Here is a 21821-nt window from a genome sequence, read left to right as displayed (position 1 = left end):
TGCTTCCCTCTGCCGACAAGCTTTTTGAAGATGGAAATTTCATTCCCCAGCAGGACTTGGCCCCTGTCCACACTGCCAAAAGTACCAATACCTGGTTTAAAAACAGTATCACTGTGCTTGATTGGCCAGCACACTCGCCTGACCTTAACCCCATAGAGAATCTATGGGGTATTGTCAAGAGGAAGATGAGAGACACCAGACCCAACAATGCAGACAAACTCAAAGCTGCTATCAAAGCAACCTGGGCTTCCATAATCCCTCAGCAGTGCCACAGGCTGATCGCCTCCATGCCACGCCGCATTGATGCAGTAACTGATGCAAAAGGAACCCCGACCAAGTATTGAGTGCATTTACTTAACATACATTTCAGTAGGCCAACATTACGGATTTGAAAATCATTTTTCAAGCTGGTGTTATAAATTATTCTACTTTACTGAGATAATGACTTTTGGGTTTTCATTGGCTGTAAGCCATAATCATCAATATGAACAGAAATCAACACTTGAAATAGATCACTCTGTAATGACTCTATATAATATATAAGTTTCACTTTTTATATTCAAGAACTGAAATAAATTAACTTTTTGATGATATTCTAATTTTGTGAGATGCACCTGTAAGCTAAATAGGAGTATACTTGGGACTACAGACCAGGAGAAGGACAGGGATTCTGGGTACAAGTAAGCTGAGCAGCAGCACTCAATGTCAAGCAGCAGCCGCAAAAGCAAAATATTTTAGGATGCATAAAAAGAGAAAATCCTGCGATCCCAATGTATTGTTACCCCTTTATAAATCACTGGTGATGCCACATCTAGAATATGGGATCCAGTTATGGGCTCCACATTTTAAAAAGGATATTCAAAAATGATATTCAGAAGTTAAAGGTCCAGATGCTTTTCTGTCAACAAATGGCATTGTGGGTTGTAAATACTGTATCGGCAGAGAAGGTAGAACTCGTAGAGAAAGGTTCAACTTGATTGACCGGAGTCTTTTTTTTAACTTATATAAAATAAAATTTGGAGATGGCACAATTAGCCAAACAGACACAGGGTTGGTAATGAGAGATGTCCACAGAGCCAAGAATGGTGCTCTGTCCCGGATGGGACCCAGGTTTCTATATTACATTAGATGTGGGAGAAGAAAGGGCCCTCAGGTTCAGCTTGTCAAAGAAAAAAAGAAGGAAAGAAAAAAGAAGCTAAGAAGAGGAAAGCAAAAGAGGAAAAAGAGGTAAAGGTGTGAGGGATAAGAGGGCTGGGAGAGATCAACCTAAAAACAATCTTAATAATATCAGAGAAATGCACAGTAATGTGATGGGATGACTGGACAGACTTTCAGTCCTCAAGCGGTAAAGAATCTATGATGTGAGATGCTGACCGCGTAAGAAAAATGAAAAACAAAACGGATGCTATATGGTTTATCCGTATCGTATCTGACTTTTGCGGAAGCACTGAAATTATTAACATCACAAACTATACTTCTTCTTGTAAATTCTATTTATTGCAGATTCATAAAACCGAATGTCACAAGGATGAAAATCAGATGATCAGCCAACTCTCCCATACATACACACACAAGAGCGCTCGTTCAACCGAGCTGCCGACTGACACACTGGCCGATGACTCATCTCCAGGAGAACAATGTGATTGGAAGTGCAAAATTGGACATAAATCGATCGACATGTCTCCCAACCATCATTTGGCCGGCGCCCCATACACATTAGACCGTCGGCCGAACGTGGCGATATTGGCGGGTTTGGCCGACTTAAGTCTAATGTATCTGGCCAGCTTCAGGCAGGAGAGAATGAAAAGAAGTCAAGTCTGCAGGACCAAAAGATGTGCAAACCATTGCAATCCTCCTCCCGACACCTCCGACACAGTCTCCAGAAACGTTACGTGTAGACGATTTGGGACTCGATCACCATGACAGGAGTTTGTAACTCGCTTCTTGGAAGTGAGAACTAATACATTATTTGTGTGTCAGAGCCACAAACCTGCTTCCCATTTTTTTAAAAAAAAATGTGAGCATTCTCGCTTCTGGGGGTCTGGGAGGAGGACACATGACAGACCATATGTTTCTTTCTCACTACCAACGAGTTCTTTTGAAAGTCAAGTAGAAGGAAAAGCTAGTTCCTATCTCATGGATATCGGTGTTGAACTGCATTTTCTGTCATTCAAAAGTTATTTTTGAGCTTCTTAAAAATATTTGCAAACTATGCAATTGCAAAACTTTGGAGGTTTTGGGTTACAAGTGCTCCACGTGGACTCCTACCGAAGACTTCAAGGTTCTCATGCTGGAGGCTTCAATAGAAATCAACCAAGATCTGGGCTGGCAATATATCAGAAAGCATCTGGCATTAATCTAGGGACATGGAGGAATTTCTAGAATCTGAACCATTTTGGGAACGGAGGAAGTAGAGTGTGTTACCTGCAATCATGTCATCTACGGAGCTCATCTTCAAGAGAACTTGCTCAATGAGGCCAACCTCGGTGCTGGTCTGCAGGTTACGGACGCTCTTCCGTAGAATCGCTGTGAACATGCTCCAGATTTCCGCCTGGCACGTTACATCGCAGTGCTCCAGCAGCTCCGACATGCAGGTAATGCTTTCTGCATCCTGAATGATAAAATTCATCTCCAGATCGAATTCTCCGCCGACCAGCTGGAAATGGAAAGGAGGATTGTAAATATTAATGTCCTGCAGCATTCATTGCCACAATACATCTACAGGAGGACTCCGAAGACAAGTTCTGGGCCCAAATCCTAATTACAGCGACACAATGTCATCTACTTACATACATTAGTTAACAGGTCTCCGCACAGAAACTAACAAATAATAATCAGCTTCATGGAGAAGGAACTTTTAAAGTTATTTACTAATAAGCGCATAGAGGACAATAGACGACAGAAACATTTTATTTTGCATTAAAACCGTAAATAACAGGGCCCCATACACTATGTATAAGGGTCGGACAATATAGTTTGGTCATCGTTCAGTCCGCAGCTACATCAGCCATCTCTCTCATGCATTGCAGGCGCTCACTCTGCCAAGCGCTCCTTTGTTCTCTTAAAAGAGCGTCGCTGCCAAACTCCACTGGGGGCGACTTGTCTTGCTGAAAACCAAAGGATCGCCAGCTCAAAAATTGGAAATTCTGGATCCTTATAAAAGGAGTATTCCCAACTCTGAGATCCTATCCCAATATGTAGTAGGTGTACTAATAATAATAATAGCAAATATCTCCAATTAGAAATGTAGTATAGTTCTTCTGATTCACAATGTCGCTTACCGCTTGCGCAGGGCATTGCAGTAGCTTAGATATCTATATGGTGACAACTAACTTGTCACTATACGAGTAGTCATAACCATGGATACCTAAGCTACTGCAATGACCTGGAGCGCTCCCTAGTTATAACCACTAACAGCTAACTATCGCTATATGAGTGGGGGTAACCATGGATACCTAAGGTACTGCAATGCCCTGCACATGGGGTAAGCGACAGAGAATCAGAAGAACTATACTACAGGTCTAATTGGAAGCTTTTGTCAATATTATTATTATTATTACTACACCTACTACATATTGGGATAGGATCTTGGAAATGAGAATATACCTTGAAGTCAGGCCACATTACTTGGCTTCATAAACCAAGACTTTGCATACTATATGAATAGAATTATCTGTGCCAATCTTCCACATTGCCAAAGTATTGCGAGCCCCAGATCACAGGTGACGCAGCTTTCGTTGCCTCCCCCTGTCTAAACATGCTGAATCAATAAGGCCGCACAGTGGAGGAGAAGACACAAGGTCATCCCTGGATGCTCACAGAAGAAATCACATTTGTGTACACAATTAATTCTCCAAAAAGCTTTACAAGTATTCAAATGTATATGATAATTGCAGTGGGAGAATACACTGAACCAGCCAATTAACCTTGTAATGCTCTGCATGATGGACAAGGAAGAAAAGACCGTGTGACCTAGGGGATCTCCACAGTGGTGAACCATAACCGCAAGAGTATGAGGAAAGAAAAAAAAAAAAAAAAAAAAAGAGAGCAATCACAAATGAGAAACCTTAGCTCTAAATTATCAAGTACAAATGATGCCATGGCATGCAGGTAGGTTGGATGGGTGCCAATTACAATGACCACCAGTGATGGGGTATGTAGTGGGGCAGCAGCACAGATCCCACCGGAGGTCCGACCACATAGCTTAGTATCCATCCAGCAAAGAACAACATTACCGTAAAAGGATTCAATATCTTATTATATTCAGGACAATCACAATTTTTTTTGATAGATTCTAAAACAAACTTTTCATGCAATGGTTTCATCAGGAGGCTCCGGTTATGGATTCCACCTATAGAGATCTCTATGCAAGAGACGGTCAGGATAATCCCTAAAGATATAAGGCAGAGGGTTGGCATACACCTGATGAGAGGCGATGCTACAATACTAGAAGGCCAGATTCACAGTTGGTACTCGGACCGCAAGGTACGGAGAAGCTACAAGTCTCCCAACCCGAAGTCAGCCCCTCATAGGCATACATGAGGCTGCTGACGTTCAGGAGATCCGTGATCTTTTTGTGCATTGTGGTCAGAGAGCAAAACCGGCCATCAGCTATAAACGCTGAGAGTCCTTTCACGGTGATGTAAGTGAAGACTCCGACCATCTAAACTTATTTATGTATTGTAACGTCTCCAACCTACTCTAATACAGTAAAGATATATATCTGTGCACAGTGTAAGCCACTAGATAGAAAAACATTTTTCCAGTCTACTCTAGACATTTACGAGGTTTGCCAAGGTCGGAGGAACGCTTGGAGCTTGTTGAAAATGTGCCAAAGCTTGGTGCAATTTGGCTTATTCAGTTTTAGACCTATATGTTAAGTGTCTAAAAGCAAAGATTTCAAGAAAAAAAAAAAAAGCGTAAAAATCTAAAATTTGCCAAATATCACAATTACTACTTTGCTAAATAAAGACAACATCCCAAATAACAAACTCAAATAAATTTAATTGGCAAATTAAAGGGGTTTTCACACGAGCAAAGTACATTTTAATCAATAGATCTTGGAATAATAATAATTTCCACAACTGGATGTTTAAATTAAATGTCCCTGTGCTGAGATAATCTTATAAATGTGCCCCTGCTGTGCACTGTGTAATGTCTGTGTCTGACCGTACAGGAACACGGTCTTATCATACCACAGCTCCTGGGCAGAGGAGGAAGTACCAGAGTATACAGACAGCACAGCACGGGATCACAGAGGATTCTTTGCAAAACATTTCACTGCCTATTTTTCAGCAATGTTTTACCTCAAAGAATCATCTGTGATCCCATGCTGTCCTGTCTGTATACTCTGGTACTTCCTCCCCTGCCCAGGAGATGTGGTATAATCAGGTGTTCCTGTACAGTGAGACACAGACATTACACAGTACACAGCAGGGGCACAGTTATAAGATTATCTCAGCACAGGGACATTTAAATTAAACACACCCAATTGTAGAAATTATTATTATTCCAAGATCTACTGATTAAAATGTTGATTAAAATTCAGTTGGTTAGTAGGAAAACCCCTTTATTTTTCTTAAGGAACATTGTCATCTGCATGGAACTATACAATTTTTACAGGAACCTAGCAACTAGGTCAGGGTTACATCAAGGTCTGTGGAGGTCACTGGGGCAAATTCTCCTACAGTTTTGTCCAGGATGGGTGCAAAAAAAAAATAATATTAACAAATTATGGCAAAATACACAATAATTAGCTAACAATACAATATAGTGCTGTGTCAAACCGTAACAGTGCAAAACCAACAATTAGCCGACTAACAGTACCATCCATTGCTAATAAGTCATACCGTAACAATGCCAAACCAACAGTGCTGTACAGCCAGTGACGAGGTGCAATATAGAGACAAGTCGCCAAAGAAAATCATGTTTACAAAAGGCTAAATGTGGTGGATGAAATGAGGTATGATTGACAACGCAGGGACCCAACTTGGTGGACCATGTAAGAACTTGTGATGAACGAAGGTGCTCAGATAACGTGTTATCCAAGCATGCTCGAGTGTTATCCAAGTATTGTGGGCGTGTTTGAATAATACGTTCGAATCCCCACAGCTGCACGATTCGCGGCTGTTAGACAGCTGCAGCACATGTGCATGCGGGGATTGCCTGCGGTGACTCAACTTGGCAGACCATGCGGTGACCCAACTTGGCAGACCACGCGGTGACCCAACTTGGCAGACCACGCGGTGACCCAACTTGGCAGACCACGCGGTGACCCAACTTGGCAGACCACGCGGTGACCCAACTTGGCAGACCACGCGGTGACCCAACTTGGCAGACCACGCGGTGACCCAACTTGGCAGACCACGCGGTGACCCAACTTGGCAGACCACGCGGTGACCCAACTTGGCAGACCACGCGGTGACCCAACTTGGCAGACCACGCGGTGACCCAACTTGGCAGACCACGCGGTGACCCAACTTGGCAGACCACGCGGTGACCCAACTTGGCAGACCACGCGGTGACCCAACTTATTATTATTGAACAAATAAACTAACAAATAAAAACATGGACCGGCTTGAGAAATACAGCACAAGTGGAAAATTCTAAATTCATTCTGTCAGCTTCCTCTCATCATCACCAAGTCCCATAATTCTCCATAATCCTCTCCGGCGTGTTTCGAGGATCAGGCACACAGGTGTTTACCCAAATATCTTGCTGCTTCTTATTACACAGATCACATCCGATCGGCAGACCGTAGCACAACATATGCTTCAGGAAGGAAGTGCGCAGCCTACATTTACCATTATCATAGTAATTATCGCAGAGACTTGGAGGCACTCCGCGGAGGGCAAGATTGTGAGTTTACATGTCAATATGCGCTCCCTAGAGTGGCAGCGGCACACACGGTGCTAAGTTTAAACCAAGGCGCACGACAGTAACAGCCAAGTTGACGGTCCCATTAAAAATAAATGACAATGACAGACAGTGCGGAGTTCATGGTAGAGATTTATTTCTATAATTCATGGGGTCGTTTAAAATCCTATTGTGATAAACAGCCCATTAACTCTGCTAGGAAAGAATGCATCTGCAAGTGCCCGAGGCGGATACGGTTTAATTACAAAGTGTGCATTAAAAGTCTTCTAAGTGAGGTAGGGAGCTATGTATTTACACAAGAGGACGGGGGATGGCAGATTTTGGCACATTTCTCGCACAGCCGGAGATATAAACAGGATTTTTTTCCTCCGTTCTGTAATGATTGGTGAAATGTCACAGGAACAAACACAATTAGCCTTGGAATTACAGGGGACAAACTGACAAGATCAAATGCTGGGGCGGTGCAGAAAGAGAATGGGGTCACCCGAGCCACTCCAAGACACCTAATTGCTTTCCACTCTGTTGTTTGTCAGAATCAATCATATTTCCAATAACTTGCACTTTCAAGTGCTAGTGATCTTGGCTTGGTTGTCGCTTTTTTAAAGTACTAAAATAAGGGATGTGGCAGTAATGCGATGCTCAGTGCAATATTGGAACATTGGCGGCTCCATTTCATAAGATTTTACCCACTAGGGGTCAGAGCGGCAGGTATCGGCGGTTGTCCTGGTTTTCTTTCTCCTGATCAGAATGACGGATTAGGCTAGAATTCTAGTCGTAGAGTTCCTACTAGCATTATAAATACTCCGCCTGCTACACAAAGGTCACGGATGAGGACTGATTAACAATATTGTGATCCAGGTTCGGTGGAACTGAACCATGTGAGGTCGGTGCAGTAAGTCTGTCATACTCTATGGTCAGAAGATCCTACCGCGATTTACGTCCGGTTTAATTGAACCAAGCGCAGTCCAGGTATTAAGGTTATAATACAAAAATTATATACACCTGGGAAGTGGCCATGTGCAAGCAGCAATATAGGGGAGAAGAAACCCTATAAAGTGGTGGGAGGACTGGAAAGAGGCTTAAAATTACCATAAATTATAAAGGGAATCTGTCACCCTTTTTTGACCTATCAGCTGCCGGCATTGACATCAGGGGCTTATCTACAGCATTCTGTAATGCTGTAGATAAGCCCCCGATGTAACCAGAAAGATAAGAAAAACACGTTAGATTATACTCACCAGAGGGGGCTGTCCGGTCCGATTGGAGTCGCGGTCCGGTCCGGCTCCTCCCATCTTCATACGATGCCGTCTTCTTCCCTCCCTGTAGTAGCTCTGGTGCAGGCGCACTGCACTGCCCTGTTGAGGGCATAGCAGAGTCCTGCAGTGTGCAGGCGTCGGCAGAGGTCAGAGAGGTCTGGCGCCTGCGCACTGCAGGACTCTGCTCTGCCCTCAACAGGGTAGAGCAGTGCGCCTGCGCCGGAGCTACTACAGGAAGGGAAGAAGAGGACGGCATCGTATGAAGATGGGAGGAGCCGGACCGCAACACCCATCGGACCGGACCGCCCCCTCCGGTGAGTAAAATCTAACTTGTTTTTCTTATCTTTCAGGTTACATTGGGGGCTTATCTACAGCATTACAGAATGCTGTAGATAAGCCCCTGATGTCAATGCCAGCAGCTGATAGGGCAGAAAAAGGGTGACATACTCCCTTTAAGGGCTCGTGCAGACGACCGGATTTTCGGTCCGAGCGCGAGCCAACAAAACATAAGATCGCATTCAGACCAACAATGTTATTCTGTAGATGCAGTGCACAAGTCCAATTTTTACACAGACAGTGTGTGAGAAAAAAAAATTGCAGTATGCACAATTTGCATCTGTAAATCAGATCACACTCGGCTACGCAAGTCAATGGGGTGGTCAAAAACATTTTCACGGACTGACAGACTGGAAAGGATGAAGAAAGTCCGACCTCACGCCAACCGATTTTCTCTGATGAGAGGAAATACAGTTCTGTGACCCTAGCGTAAAAGGAGGTTGTTTGGTCACATGCTACTGATGTCCAATCCATAGGATAAGGGCCCCGTCACCCATAGCGATCTCGCTAGCGAGATCACTGCTGAGTCACAAGTTTTGTGACGTAACAGCGATCTCACCAGCGAGATCGCTGTGTGTGACACCTATCAGCGACCGGCCCCCCTGCCGGTATCGCTGATCGCTGTTGGAAAGCCCTGGACATTTTTTTGTTCGCTGGTCTCCCACTGGCCAGCACGCATCGCTGCGTGTGACAGGCGGGAGACCAGCGATCAGCTGGTAACTAAGGTAAACGCAGGGTTTCTAAGCATGGTGCTGTGCTTAGAAACCCTCTGGGTACCTTAGTTACCAGCGCGGTGATGCAGGGAGCTGGTAACTAAGGTACACATCGGGTTTCCAAGTGACGCACGTCCCTTAGAAACACGATGTGTACCTTAGTTACCAGCTCCCATCATCAGCGCACTGGTAACTAGAGTACACAGCGATGCCGCGCACTCGGCGTCGCTAGTCCTGATCGCTGGTGAAGCTGTCTGTTTGACAGCTCACCAGCGATCACATAGCGACTCACCAGCGATCCTGACACGTTGATATCGTTGTCGGGATCGCTGGTGAGTCGCTATGTGTGACGGGGCCCTAAGTCTTCAATGTGCGATCAGTGGGGGTCTGGCATCCCCAATTATCAGCTGTTATTTGCTTAGAAGGCAACTGGAGATTAACACATAGAAGGTAGCTGCAGGGCACAGAATTATTCATTGTGCAGTATTCACTGCCAAGCGCTACATAACAAATCCTATAAAAGAATAGGAACTGCTCTGCAGCACCTGGCAGCAGCTGCTACATGCTGATCAGTGGGGAAGTTGGACTGTTACCATTATCATATCAATGAACTATCCTACAGACAAAAAAAAAAGACATGTTATATGACTATATGAACTCTGGAACCAAATTACGTTTTCTAAGAAGGAAATTACTTTGTTCAATCGGCAGAAGCAGCAAAGAAATGTCAGACTACAAAGAATGGATTTTGGGGTTCTAGAAAAGTGGAAGTATAGGAATAAGTTCACAGAAGCATATTTTTCAGCCCGTGTGAACCACGACCCCGCAAGCCCATAACACAGACCAATGTTGGTGAAAAATGTGCCAGTGGAAAAGAGCCATTTCCCACACTGGCCTCAGGTCAGCGGAGGACATTTTTTTGCTGCATACACTAAACTCTGGTTTATTTTATGATCCCGTGTGACTAAATAGGAGGACACTGTTCTTACGGATTCATGCCCAGAATCACATCGCTACCACATATATAAAATACTGAGAAACTCTAAGCATGCCCTCTATGACTTGTATGGTTTTAAATATCAGGACCTAACAATAAAAACATCTAGCCCTTGGAATGTCTTAAAATCTGATGAAAGACCACGGCTAAGCTATGACCATGTGTAATTTGTTAAAAACAAGGCTAAAATGCAGAAGCAATTTGAGAAAAATTAAGTTCGCTGAATTGATAACTTGTAGAACTATCTTTAAAGGCAATAACGAAGTATACGATTTGCATATATATACGATCACGTGCCAACTAGACGTGCACAGTCTCACTCAATACAACTGTGTTGAGAGAGACTGGTCATGTCTAGTTGGAATGTGGCCGGATATACACCGGGTGCAGAATTATTAGCCAAATGAGTATTTTGATCACATCATCCTTTTTTTTACATGTTGTCCTACTCCAAGCTGTATAGGCTTGAAAGCCAACTGCCAATTATGTAAATCAGGTGATTTGCATCTCTGTAATGAGAAGGGGTGTGGTCTAATGACGCCAACACCCTAAATAAGGTGTGCTTAATTATTAGGCAACTTCCTTTCCTTTGGCAAAATGGGTCAGAAGAAAGATTTGACGGACTCTGAAAAGTCAAACATTGTGAGATGTCTTGCAGAGGGATGCAGCAGTCTTGAAATTGCCAAACTTTTGAAGCGTGATCACCGAACAATCAAGCCTTTCATGGCAAACATCCAACAGGGTCGCAAGAAGCGTGTTGATAAAAAAAGGCGCAAAATAACTTCCCATGAATTGAGGAAAATCAAGCGTGAAGCTGCCAAGATGCCATTTGCCACCAGTTTTGCCATATTTCACAGCTGCAACGTTACTGGAGTATCAAAAAGCACAAGATGTGCCATACTCATGGACATGGCCAAGGTAAGGAAGGCTGAAAAACGACCACCTTTCAACAAGACACATAAGATAAAACGTCAAGACTGGGCCAAGAAATATCTTAAGACTGATTTTTCTAAGGTTTTATGGACTGATGAAATGAGAGCGACTCTTGATTGACCAGATGGATGGGCCCGAGGCTGGATCAGTAAAGGGCAGAGAGCTTCTCTCCAACTCAGACGCCAGCAAGGTGGAGGTGGGGTTCTGGTATGGGCTGGAATCAAAGATGAACTTGTGGGACCTTTTTGGGTTGAGGATGGAGTGAAGCTCAACTCCCAGTTTCTGGAAGACACCTTCTTCAAGCAGTGGTACAGGAAGAAGTCGGTATCGTTCAAGAAAAACATTATTTTCATGCAGGCCAATGCTCCATCACATGCATCCAAATACTCCACAGCGTGGCTGGCCAGTAAAGGTCTAAAAAAAGAAAAAAATAATGACATGGCCCCCTTGTTCACCTGATCTGAACCCCATAGAGAAATAAAATGTGAGATCTACAGGGAGTGAAAACAATACACCTCTCCGAACAGTGTCTGGGAGGCTGTGGTGGCTGCGGCATGTAATGTTGACCGTAAGCAGATCAAGCAACTGACAATCTGTGGATGGAAGGCTTTTGAGCGTCATCGTAACGAAAGGTGGCTATATTGGTCACAGATTTTTTTTGTTATGGTTTTGAATGTCAGAAATGTTTATTTCTAAATTTTGTGTTGCTCCATTGGTTTACCGTGTGAAAATAAACAAGTGAGATGGGTATATATTTGGTTTTTAATAAGTTGCCTAATAATTCTGCACTGTAATAGTTACCTGCACAAACAGATATCCTCCTAAGATAGTCAAATCTAAAAAAAACCCACTCCAACTTCCAAAAATATTACGCTTTGATATCTATGAGTCTTTTGGGTTGATTTTATTATTCAATAATAAAAAGAATCCACTCAAACACAACTAGCCTAATAATTCTGCACACGGTGTATGTAAATTGCATACTTGTGTTCACATGCTCGCCTGCTCTTATCTATGGCAAATCCTCACTGCATGCAGTGCACGTGCTGTGAGGATTCACAAGTCTGCACTGACATAGAGGGACTGCAGACTTGTAGCCTAAAGGCCCAGTCACACTAAGCGATATCGCTAAAGCGTCACCGATTTTCTGACGCAGCAGCGATATCGCTACGTGTGATACTTACCTCCGACCGGCTCCCCCGCTGGTTATCGCTGATCGCGCGAGAATGTCCTGGGCCGTTTCTCGTCGGCTGCTTCCTGCTGGCGCCGTTGAGTGGAAGTGGGCGAGAGGACGTCTTCATCGCCGCGTCTGACAGGTAATTAACGGCCGCTGCTGCGTCGCTGGTGAGATCTGCCTGTGTGGCAGCTCACTAGCGACCACTTAGCGATGCACCAGCGATCCTGACCGGGTCATATCGTGGCCGGGATCGCTGGTGCATCGCTTAGTGTGACAGTACCTTTAGGCGGGACAACTCCTTTAAAGCTTGGTATTTAAACACTCTAAAGAGTTGCCCGGGATTAAGGTTGTCTTGATTATTCCTAGAAACAGCCCCACATATATTCATAAAGAATTTTATTGATTTTGCTCCTTGTAGAAGGAGTAACTAGGTGGGACTTGAACCCAAGACCCCAGTGCTCCAAGGCCGCAGTGTTACCACCGAGCCACTGTGATGCCAGAAGGACATTTAGAGGCGCCCATCTATCATTTCATCCTTTATATTCTAGGACACTTCATGCGTAACGCCCAGGGGCAGTCGGAGCGGCAGTCTTGCACGTCGGACCATGCAGCTCCTAGTCTCTGGGTAAATAAAGTGCAGTCTCTTGCTCTAATTCACCTCTTTCTCGGTAATACGAGGTGAAATTTCCCTAAGGAGTCTTCAGAGAATCAAGGACTTGGATGTCAAATCATAAGTCTCACTGATGTGTAACGTTGGAGAAAATACAGAACAAAACAAGGGAAAAAAGGCACAACCTTAAAGATTTCACATACAACTGAGGTGATCGGGAAGAGATGTCACCGCTGACACAGAAAGCAAAAGTCAACCAAACCAGAAAGTAATAAAAACATGGTCTTATTTCATGGCTATTTGTCTTTGCAATTCCTGGCTGTTATTTTTCAACATTCATGCGTCAGCTCTAGCACAATATAGACTGACACATGACTGCAGAACAAACCATACAAGGTTCCTACAAAGTGACCAATAATGCCGAATAACTCCTGAACCCTCACATTGTGCGCACCACAGTCAGGATTCTTCGGTTCTGGCGGTGAGAGCAGTAGACTATTTGTATACATGCGGCCAAGTGCAGACTAGACGTGCATGTCTAGTAAGAATGTGGCTGTACGTAAGCAAATAACACACCTGCGTTACATGACTGCTGCTCTCTGCCCGAACAGGAGAATCCTGACAGCGTGTGGAGTGCACAATGAGAGGATTCAGACATTTACAGTCGCATAGAGTGAATGTAGACTTTAAGAACAAATCTGGACAACCCCTTTATTAAACCATGGATAACACAACACATAATAGCGCTTAATGTGGACCCATCCGTTGTTCTGACAGTAAATGCTTGTATCCCCCATGAAATAATGACTCTGGGGCATCTTTTCTTATATAGCTCGGTGTTGTCCCATTCCCCTGTTACTCCTCAGACATTTATGAATGTACTGACAGCTGGGTGGTACTAGTTGGGGGTGTCCCTGCATAATCTGACAATGTCCAATGCCGTAGAGACACGCCCTTTTGAGAAGGAGAATGGCAACACCCATTTGTCAATTTATTTGTAAATATTGAGAAGGAAATAATGGGGGGAAAGCACCACTCTGGGTATTAGAAAAGATGCAGCGGGGCTGTCATTTGGTGTGAAATAGAATATTTATTAACACAGGCACATTAGAAGCGGCACCAGGTCCTCGCTAAAGAGTTACAGGTCATATTGCTTTAGGCTGTTCATTAAGAAAACAATGGAAAGCCCAGCCGATGCAAAGACATATTATGATCTGTCTGTGAATAAATGGTGAGGAGACCAGGAGCTAGGCACATGGGTTAACAGGAACAGATGGTATATTAGTTTTATTAATAGAATTTTTTTATCACACAGTAAATATTGTTATCATTGTGGTAACTGATTTTGTAATAGAGGGAGATTTTTTTTTTCCATTTTTTTAAGTAGCTACATACTTATTAAAGGGGATCTGTCATCAGGTTTTTGCTATGTAATCTGATGAGAGCATGAAATAGGGGTTAAAACAAGCACAGATTTCAACAATGTGTCACATGTTTGGCTGTGTATTGTTTACTTACACTGAAGGTTTTATCAGCTGGTGATTTTAGTTGCTAGAACTACAGTAGAGTGTGCATGCTAGTCTGACTGAGCCCCCTCCTGTGATAAGCAGCTCACTGTCTATAGACAATATACATACAGAGCCTGGTGTGGGCGGGGTTAGCTTTCTCAGCTCTGATGCATTGCTAAATCTAAGAACTCAGATTGTATCAGAACGGCTGCTGCCAGTAAACTATACATGGTTGGATTCAGGGTCTCTGCCTACATCATGCTGCTCTCAGATGAGGCAGTCAAAACCTGCTGACAGATTCCCTTTAAATCTATAAGTTGCGTTTTTGTTAGGGGGGTTTCTATAGGCAAAACCTGCTCTCTTGACAGTAAAGATGGTGCTTAAAAATAGGGTTTGCTGTGTTTCTCATGATTCCCAAGTTCAACTTTGCTTCCACCACAGAAGTATGAACACTGCAAGGTGTAAGGTCACCAATGCAAGACGTAAGTGAAACCATAAAAGTATTTTCAAAAAAACAGAAATATGATCAAATTATTTAGTGGAAAAAGAATTTAATGTCTGAAAAACTGTTGATTATTCTGAACAAAAAAAAGTTTACACGAGTTCATGAAAAAATACACAATTACAAAAGTGCCAGCGGGGGGGGGGTGGGTGAGTTGAATTAGTGGGGAATAGTTTACCTAAGACTTTAGCAGAGCATTGAGTTAGTAGGACACTGTTTACTTTCACACTTTGGTCGGCCCATGAGTTGGTCAGGTATTGTTCAGTTTCACACCTTGGTCAGCCAGTGTTTTCGTTATCACATATCACTAATTTAACTTACCTGTACTAATCCTAACCGCCATCTCAGGTGAGGAGACCAGGACATTATGGTTTAAACTTGGGAAAAATCACAAAAATAAAATGGGTTTCACATCCTTCAGTAACTTCTGTTTTCAGTGACAATGCAGCAAATCCTGATACCTTTCTTTTTTTGCACTTATTCATTGCTCAATGTGTGCGCATGAGATTTCTGAAATCCCGTTGCTTTTGCTGGTACTGTAAACACAGCTAAAAATTTGCAGTAAAAATGCAGTGTGTGAACATAGCCTAACTCTTGAGTAAGAGCTACAAGGTGTTACGAGCGACCCATAAAAATGCCAGCTAGCACAGTACAAGGAATCGAGGTGTACTCTGCTTTATTCCAGCATGATCCTGACATCCAGGGCACCGATCGACGCAGAGTCTTGAAATTCCGTAACAACTGGAAAAATTCACTACATGGAGATGTTCAATCCACTCTGTTCAAGGTCACAGCAGAACTGGTCAGGTTCACAGGAAACCCAACACGTATGATCGTGCCGAGAACAGACTGGAGAACATCCGGATGTGTTACTGCACACCGGAACGTGGGAAAGAAAGATAAACACACCCAGCTGAGGCGATGACCGACCAGGAGAAAGGAACATTGTCTTCCATCAGATGCTGCGCTTCAATTTCAGCGAAAACATATCACTGAGAATACTGAGAAAAACGCCATCATTCCTCTCACCGATGACAATTCTCGAAGGCTGGAGTCTTTAGTTTACAAAAAGAGATGTATCTGCGGTAACATTTACCTCCACATCACAACGTGAATGCTACATATGCTTCATGGAAAATTAAAAAAAAAAAAAATGTACTTCAAGTGGTTTCCCGCATTGGCCAATATACCGTTTTATCAAAAGTGTCTTCCCGCTCCCAACAAATAATTGATCACAAGCCGTTCAGCTCCAGGAACCCAGGCGCCCAGTTGTAATTCGAGTCGATGCAAATCGATTTGCAGGAACAGATCCATCGGCCATGTTAGGAATCTGTGGTCATTGGACGGGAGCCCTGAGAAACCGCCTCCTACCGCACGGCATCCACAGCTCTTCTTTTGATTGGACGGCCTGGCATTACATCACAGATGCGTCATGCTGCAACAATGGCATCATGCCAGACCGGCTAATCAAAAGAAGAGCCAAAGATTTTGGAGTGGAGGAGGGGATTCTCAAGGATTTCATCTAGCGACTATGAAGCCCTGATGTGGCCGACGCAAACGGTCCTGGGAATTGATTCTCACAAACTCTAGTCGTGATTTACGGAGGTACCTGACAGCAAGTACTGCACTGCCCCCTAAGGATAAGTGAAGTAGTGCACAGTTTATGTTGATGACTTTCGCAAAGTACTTTATCGCTTGGGACCTAACATGTCAGTACATTATATTCATTTCAAAGGATTTTTCCAGGACTCTAAAATGTGGCACAATGAAGCGATCGGTGTAAAGTAGTGTTAAACATCCCGTCCATCAGTCAACTAGCCATCGAGGCCAGTAACTGGCTGCAGTATTCAGGAAATTGATGAATGGGCTGTCCTTACACAGGAAGTGATGACGTCCCAGCCACCAGACCTGCACACCATCACTGGTCAGGTGACCAATGGACGGGACATCATTTCAAGTCATCTCAAAAGCGGGAAAGTGGAGAGGACTGCTTGGCTTTCTCTAAGAGACCCCTAGAAAATGAATGGCGCAATGGCCGAGCATGTGCACTGCTGCTCCAATCAAACCGGTCACAGCCCTTTATTTTAGCTAGCTATGAATGGGGGTCTCAGTGGTTGGACCCCCAATAATGCAGAAGATATCAACTACCCTACTGCTATGTGAGAAAAAGGTATCCCAATAAGAAGCAGATAAGAGGGTATTATACACGTCAGAAGAGACTGGGATGTGGAGTTTAGCCCCTGTGCACGTTTACTCCAGGTTTAGCCCCCAGTAGTGTGAGGATTTTCTCAATGTGACGAGGCACTTTTGCGAGACCGCCTCTATAAATGTCCCACTACAAAATAGGAACTGACTATGGGCATTTGCCTTTACGCTCAGTTTGCCAAAACCTCCTTGTGTTGTTGTTGGCGATTGTCTTCCATAACCCGCACGGCTCTGCTCGGTTCCCTGCAGTCCTCTTCAATAGTCAAGCACGCGGCTCCGAAAGACACAAAATAGACTGTTAAAACTTCTCTACACACGGAAAGACTGGAGAGTAGCGCCAGAAAAGGGGATTTGAATTCCCCCACCCCCAAAAAAAAAAGAAGAAAAAAAGAAGAGAAAAAAAACCCTGTATCCTAAGGCTAACCCCTGTAGTTGTTGGGAGCTTTGTACCCGTCACTTCAACTAAGTTTTAACGTTATTCCCATCAACAACCAGTAGCTTTTCCTGAATCTGAAAGTTGTATGCAAAGGCTCATCACATCTGCTCACAGTACATGCACTGACAAATGGTTGAAGTTACCATTGCTTCATATTTTCATAAATCAATAGTACACATGAAAATAATAAACTTTGTAATATGAAACTTAACTCTAGGACTGATCATTAATTCTCAATTTAGGGGTAAAATCTGTATTCAGTGAAGACAGACTTTCCGATTACAGAGATAGGAGATGACAGTTGGTGCTCATAAAGATCTATGGAGAACTGAAATTGTTATTTCAGGAGAACTTGTCTGCCTCTAGCTCCTCTCCATAAAATTTTAAAAGTACCAAATGCCATCGCCTCTCTCAGCAATAGGGAAATCTTTTCACCGAATACAAATTTTATCCATGAATTAAGGAATACAGATCAGTTCAGGAGAAGAAAGAAGCAGATTTATCTGATAAGATATATGACAAACTAGATTATTTTCATTGGTACTACCGATTTATGAAACGACGAAAAATGAAAGAATAGTTACAATTTAAAGCGACCCTGTCACCTGTTTTGCCGCTATAAGATGCAGCCACCACCTTTCATGGCTTATCTACAGTATTCTGTAATGCTGTATATCTGCCCTTGATCTGACCTGCAAGATAAGAAAAACAAGTTTTATTATACTCACCCGGGGGGGGGCGGTCCGGTCCGATGGGTGTCGCAGGTCCGGTTCCGGCGCCTCCTATTTTCTTATGATCGCCGCCCTCCTGCTTGCTTCATGGCTGGCGTACTTCTCTGTCCTGTTGAGAGTCAAGTACTGCAGTGCGCAGGCGCTGGGCCTCTTTGACCTTTCCCGATACCTGCGCACTGCAGTACTCTGCTCTCAACAGGGCAGAATAAGCACGCCTGCGCAGGAGGGCGATGCCGGGGAGCGATGAGCAAGCAGGAGGGCGGCATCACAAGATGATGGGAGACGCCAGACTCGGACCTGTGACACCCATCGGACCCATCCCCCTAATATGTGACGGAAACCGTGCCGGTACAGCCCCTGTGACTGCACGCCAGAGGCTGCTGGGGGAATATAGTTCATTTCCTCCAGGCAGTGGGACTCTCAGTGCTGGAGCTGCACGGGGTCAGAATGCAATTAACCTAAACACTAAACCCAATATCTGCAGGGTTAACAGCATTATTTTACATGATAGCTTCCCTTTAAGTTCCTGTCCCCACTGCAAAACCAATAAACACAGAACCCGCGACCACCAAGTGTCTTCTGTAATAATAATATTTGACTGACAAAACGCCTAACTCTTCACATAAAGGGAACGGTCATCAGGCTTTTGCTATGTAATCTGACAGCAGGATTTTGTAGGGACAGAGACCCTGATTCCAGCAATGTATCACTTAATTTACTCTGCTGCAGATCTAGCAGAGCTCTGAATGCTCAGCTCTGTATAACCCGCCCCCACCACCGATTGGCAGCTTTCTGCCAATATGCGGTGTAAACAGAAATCTGTCAATCGGTAAGTTTCGACTGTGAGGCCGGAGACACCTAGTCCTGTAGCGATAATCTCCTGCTGATAAAACACTGAATGAATCGAAACAGCAAAATACAGCCCAGTCAGTGACAGCACTAGAATCAGGGTCTCAGCTCCTATATTATGCTGCTCTCAGACTCCTTTCTATGAAGTCTTCATTCTCACACACTAGCTGTGACTGGGTCAATTTATTTTTATGCCCGACACTGACACAAAAAATAAAAACGTATGACCAAATTGAAGGAGACAAGTCAAAAGATAAAATTTAAAAAATGTTTTGCATCGGTGCATTAAAGTCATATTTCAACTTTGTCCCTTGGAGTGTTAAGTAAAACATGTCCGACAAGGGCGCCACATATCCACATGTAGGGCCTGGCAGCTGATAATTAAATGCCGGCCGCGGTGACTGGAGGTAATGTAAGTAGCACTATGGTGACACTGACACTTCATTAACACAAGAGTAAGAAGAAGGTCCACACAAGGGTACCCGTCATGAGTGGGGGCGACAGGGCGGCCTTAATTATACATCAGTGGGGTGGACAGCACAAGGTTATTCTCAGTTGATCGTCTATAAGATGACAGCAGAAAATATACATTTAAATTAAAAAGTAAGAATCTTTTATTCCTAATTAATTCTCAGTATCTTGGGAAAGTCGTGCGTGTCACATTAGGATTGGCCCGGCGAGATCTTACAAGCCCGCCGTTAGAGATTAGTGGTAATGAATGATGTACAAAATGCCACTTGACAATAGCCGGACGTCAGATACAAAGGAGGATTGAAGAACATGGACTATGTATGTACATTAACGATAAAGATGAGAATAAAACCTCGCCGCCCCCCCCGAGACCCCAAACCACTGGAATACGTGGGGGTGATAATACCATCATGGAAATATTGCCCTTAAGCTGATGTATAGACCTTAGAGAATCTGTCAGCAGCCTTTTGCTATGTAATCTGAGGGCAGCATGATGTAGGGACTGAGACACTGATTTCATTGACATGTCCCTTATTTGGATGTGTTCTATTGTTTCAATACAATGAGGATTTTATCAGCAGGTGATCATCACTGTCCAGACTGGGGCTCCTGAGCCCTGGTACAACTCCGCCCCCAGCACTGATTAGCAGCTCACTGTCAATACACAGTGTACACAGTCTGGTGTGGGCGAGGGCAGCTTTCTGAGCTCTGCTACCTCTAAAAACCCTTATTTTGTCACAACTGCTGCATGCAGTATACTAAGTGATACAACTCTGGAATCAGGGTCTCTGTCCCTACATTGCGTTACTCTCAGTTGAGGTAGGAAAAACCTGGTGAGAGATTCACTTTTAATAGAACAGAAACCACATATAGGGAAACAGGGGGGTTGCTCAGTGTGCAATAGTATACAGGGATGCCAGTATGGAGGACTCATGCCCCCTTTTTTTCCGTTACATTACCACATGTGCAGAGAGCGGTGGTGGCACATGCTAAAACTATGGAGACAAACATTTACATAGAGTTGTATGGGGAAACAAGGTGCAGCTGTGGAGGGGCACAGGGACAGATCTCCCATATACTAGTGATCAGTGGGGATCCCACCAATGACAAAAACACTTTGGCAAAGTGTAAATGATAGCAAGAAATTCCATTGGAATCCACTAGATATTGGGCATGGTGAAGATTTGTGAAGAAAAAGGAACCAGCATCAGAAATCGGAGAAGTCTGACAGACAAAAAGGGAACGGTCTTCTGTTTTGCAGCAGAATTCTTCATTCTCAATGAATGCTAATATTGTAAGACAAGTGTGGAGCTGTCCAGCACCTGAAGGCCCCGCACATATGAGAGCGAACACGGCTCCATCCGCCTGCGGGACGTCACGGAGCAGAGAAATCCTCCTGCCATATAAAAAGGCCTTCACGATCACGGGGGTCCAGTGAAGAAGCGGGTTATTTATTGTGGGCACATCGTGGTACATACTGTGGGCACATCGTGGTACATACTGTGGGCACATTGCGGTACATACTGTGGGCACATTGCGGTACATACTGTGGGCACATTACGGTACATACTGTGGGCACATCACGGTACATACTGTGGGCACATCGTGGTACATACTGTGGGCACATCGTGGTACATACTGTGGGCACATCGTGGTACATACTGTGGGTACATTACTTTACATATTGTGGGGACATTCTGGTATATATTATGGGTACATTACATTATAGGATGGGTATATTATGTTATATATTGAGGCACATCACGGTATATATTATGGGTACATTACGGTATAGTGGGTACATTACGTTATATATTTGGGGTACATCACGGTATATATTATGGGTACATTACAGTATAGTGGGTGTACATCACGGTATATATTATGAGTACATTACGGTATATAGTGGGTGTACATCACGGTATATATTATGGGTACATTACGGTATAGTGGGTACATCACGTTATATATTGGGGGTACATCACGGTATATATTATGGGTACATTACGGTATAGTGGGTTAAATCACATTATATATTGGGGGTACATCACGGTATATATTATGGGTACATTACAGTATAGTGGGTACATTACGGTATATATTATGGGTACATTACGGTATATATTATGGGTACATTACGGTATAGCGGGTACATTACGGTATATATTATGGGTACATTACGGTATAGTGGGTACATTACGGTATATATTATGGGTACATG

The 21821-nt window shown here is 43.8% G+C and overlaps 1 protein-coding gene across 6 annotated transcripts in view; it reads right to left on the bottom strand.

Annotated features, from left to right (window-relative positions):
• Window positions 1-21821, bottom strand: part of NBEA (neurobeachin) — a 915436-nt gene that overhangs the window by 753405 nt on the left and 140210 nt on the right. For all 6 annotated transcript variants that reach the window (XM_073583206.1, XM_073583210.1, XM_073583208.1 and 3 more), the window contains exon 2: window positions 2425-2656. In XM_073583206.1, the coding sequence (XP_073439307.1) occupies window positions 2425-2656 (232 nt within the window). The remainder of the gene's footprint in view (window positions 1-2424; window positions 2657-21821) is intronic.

Source organism: Dendrobates tinctorius, unplaced genomic scaffold, assembly GCF_039654945.1.
Source record: "Dendrobates tinctorius isolate UK_male_01 unplaced genomic scaffold, ASM3965494v1 ptg000075l, whole genome shotgun sequence".
NCBI lineage: Eukaryota > Metazoa > Chordata > Amphibia > Anura > Dendrobatidae > Dendrobates > Dendrobates tinctorius.
The sequence above is the reverse complement of the archived record's forward strand: the minus strand, read 5'-3'. Positions and strand labels throughout refer to the sequence as shown.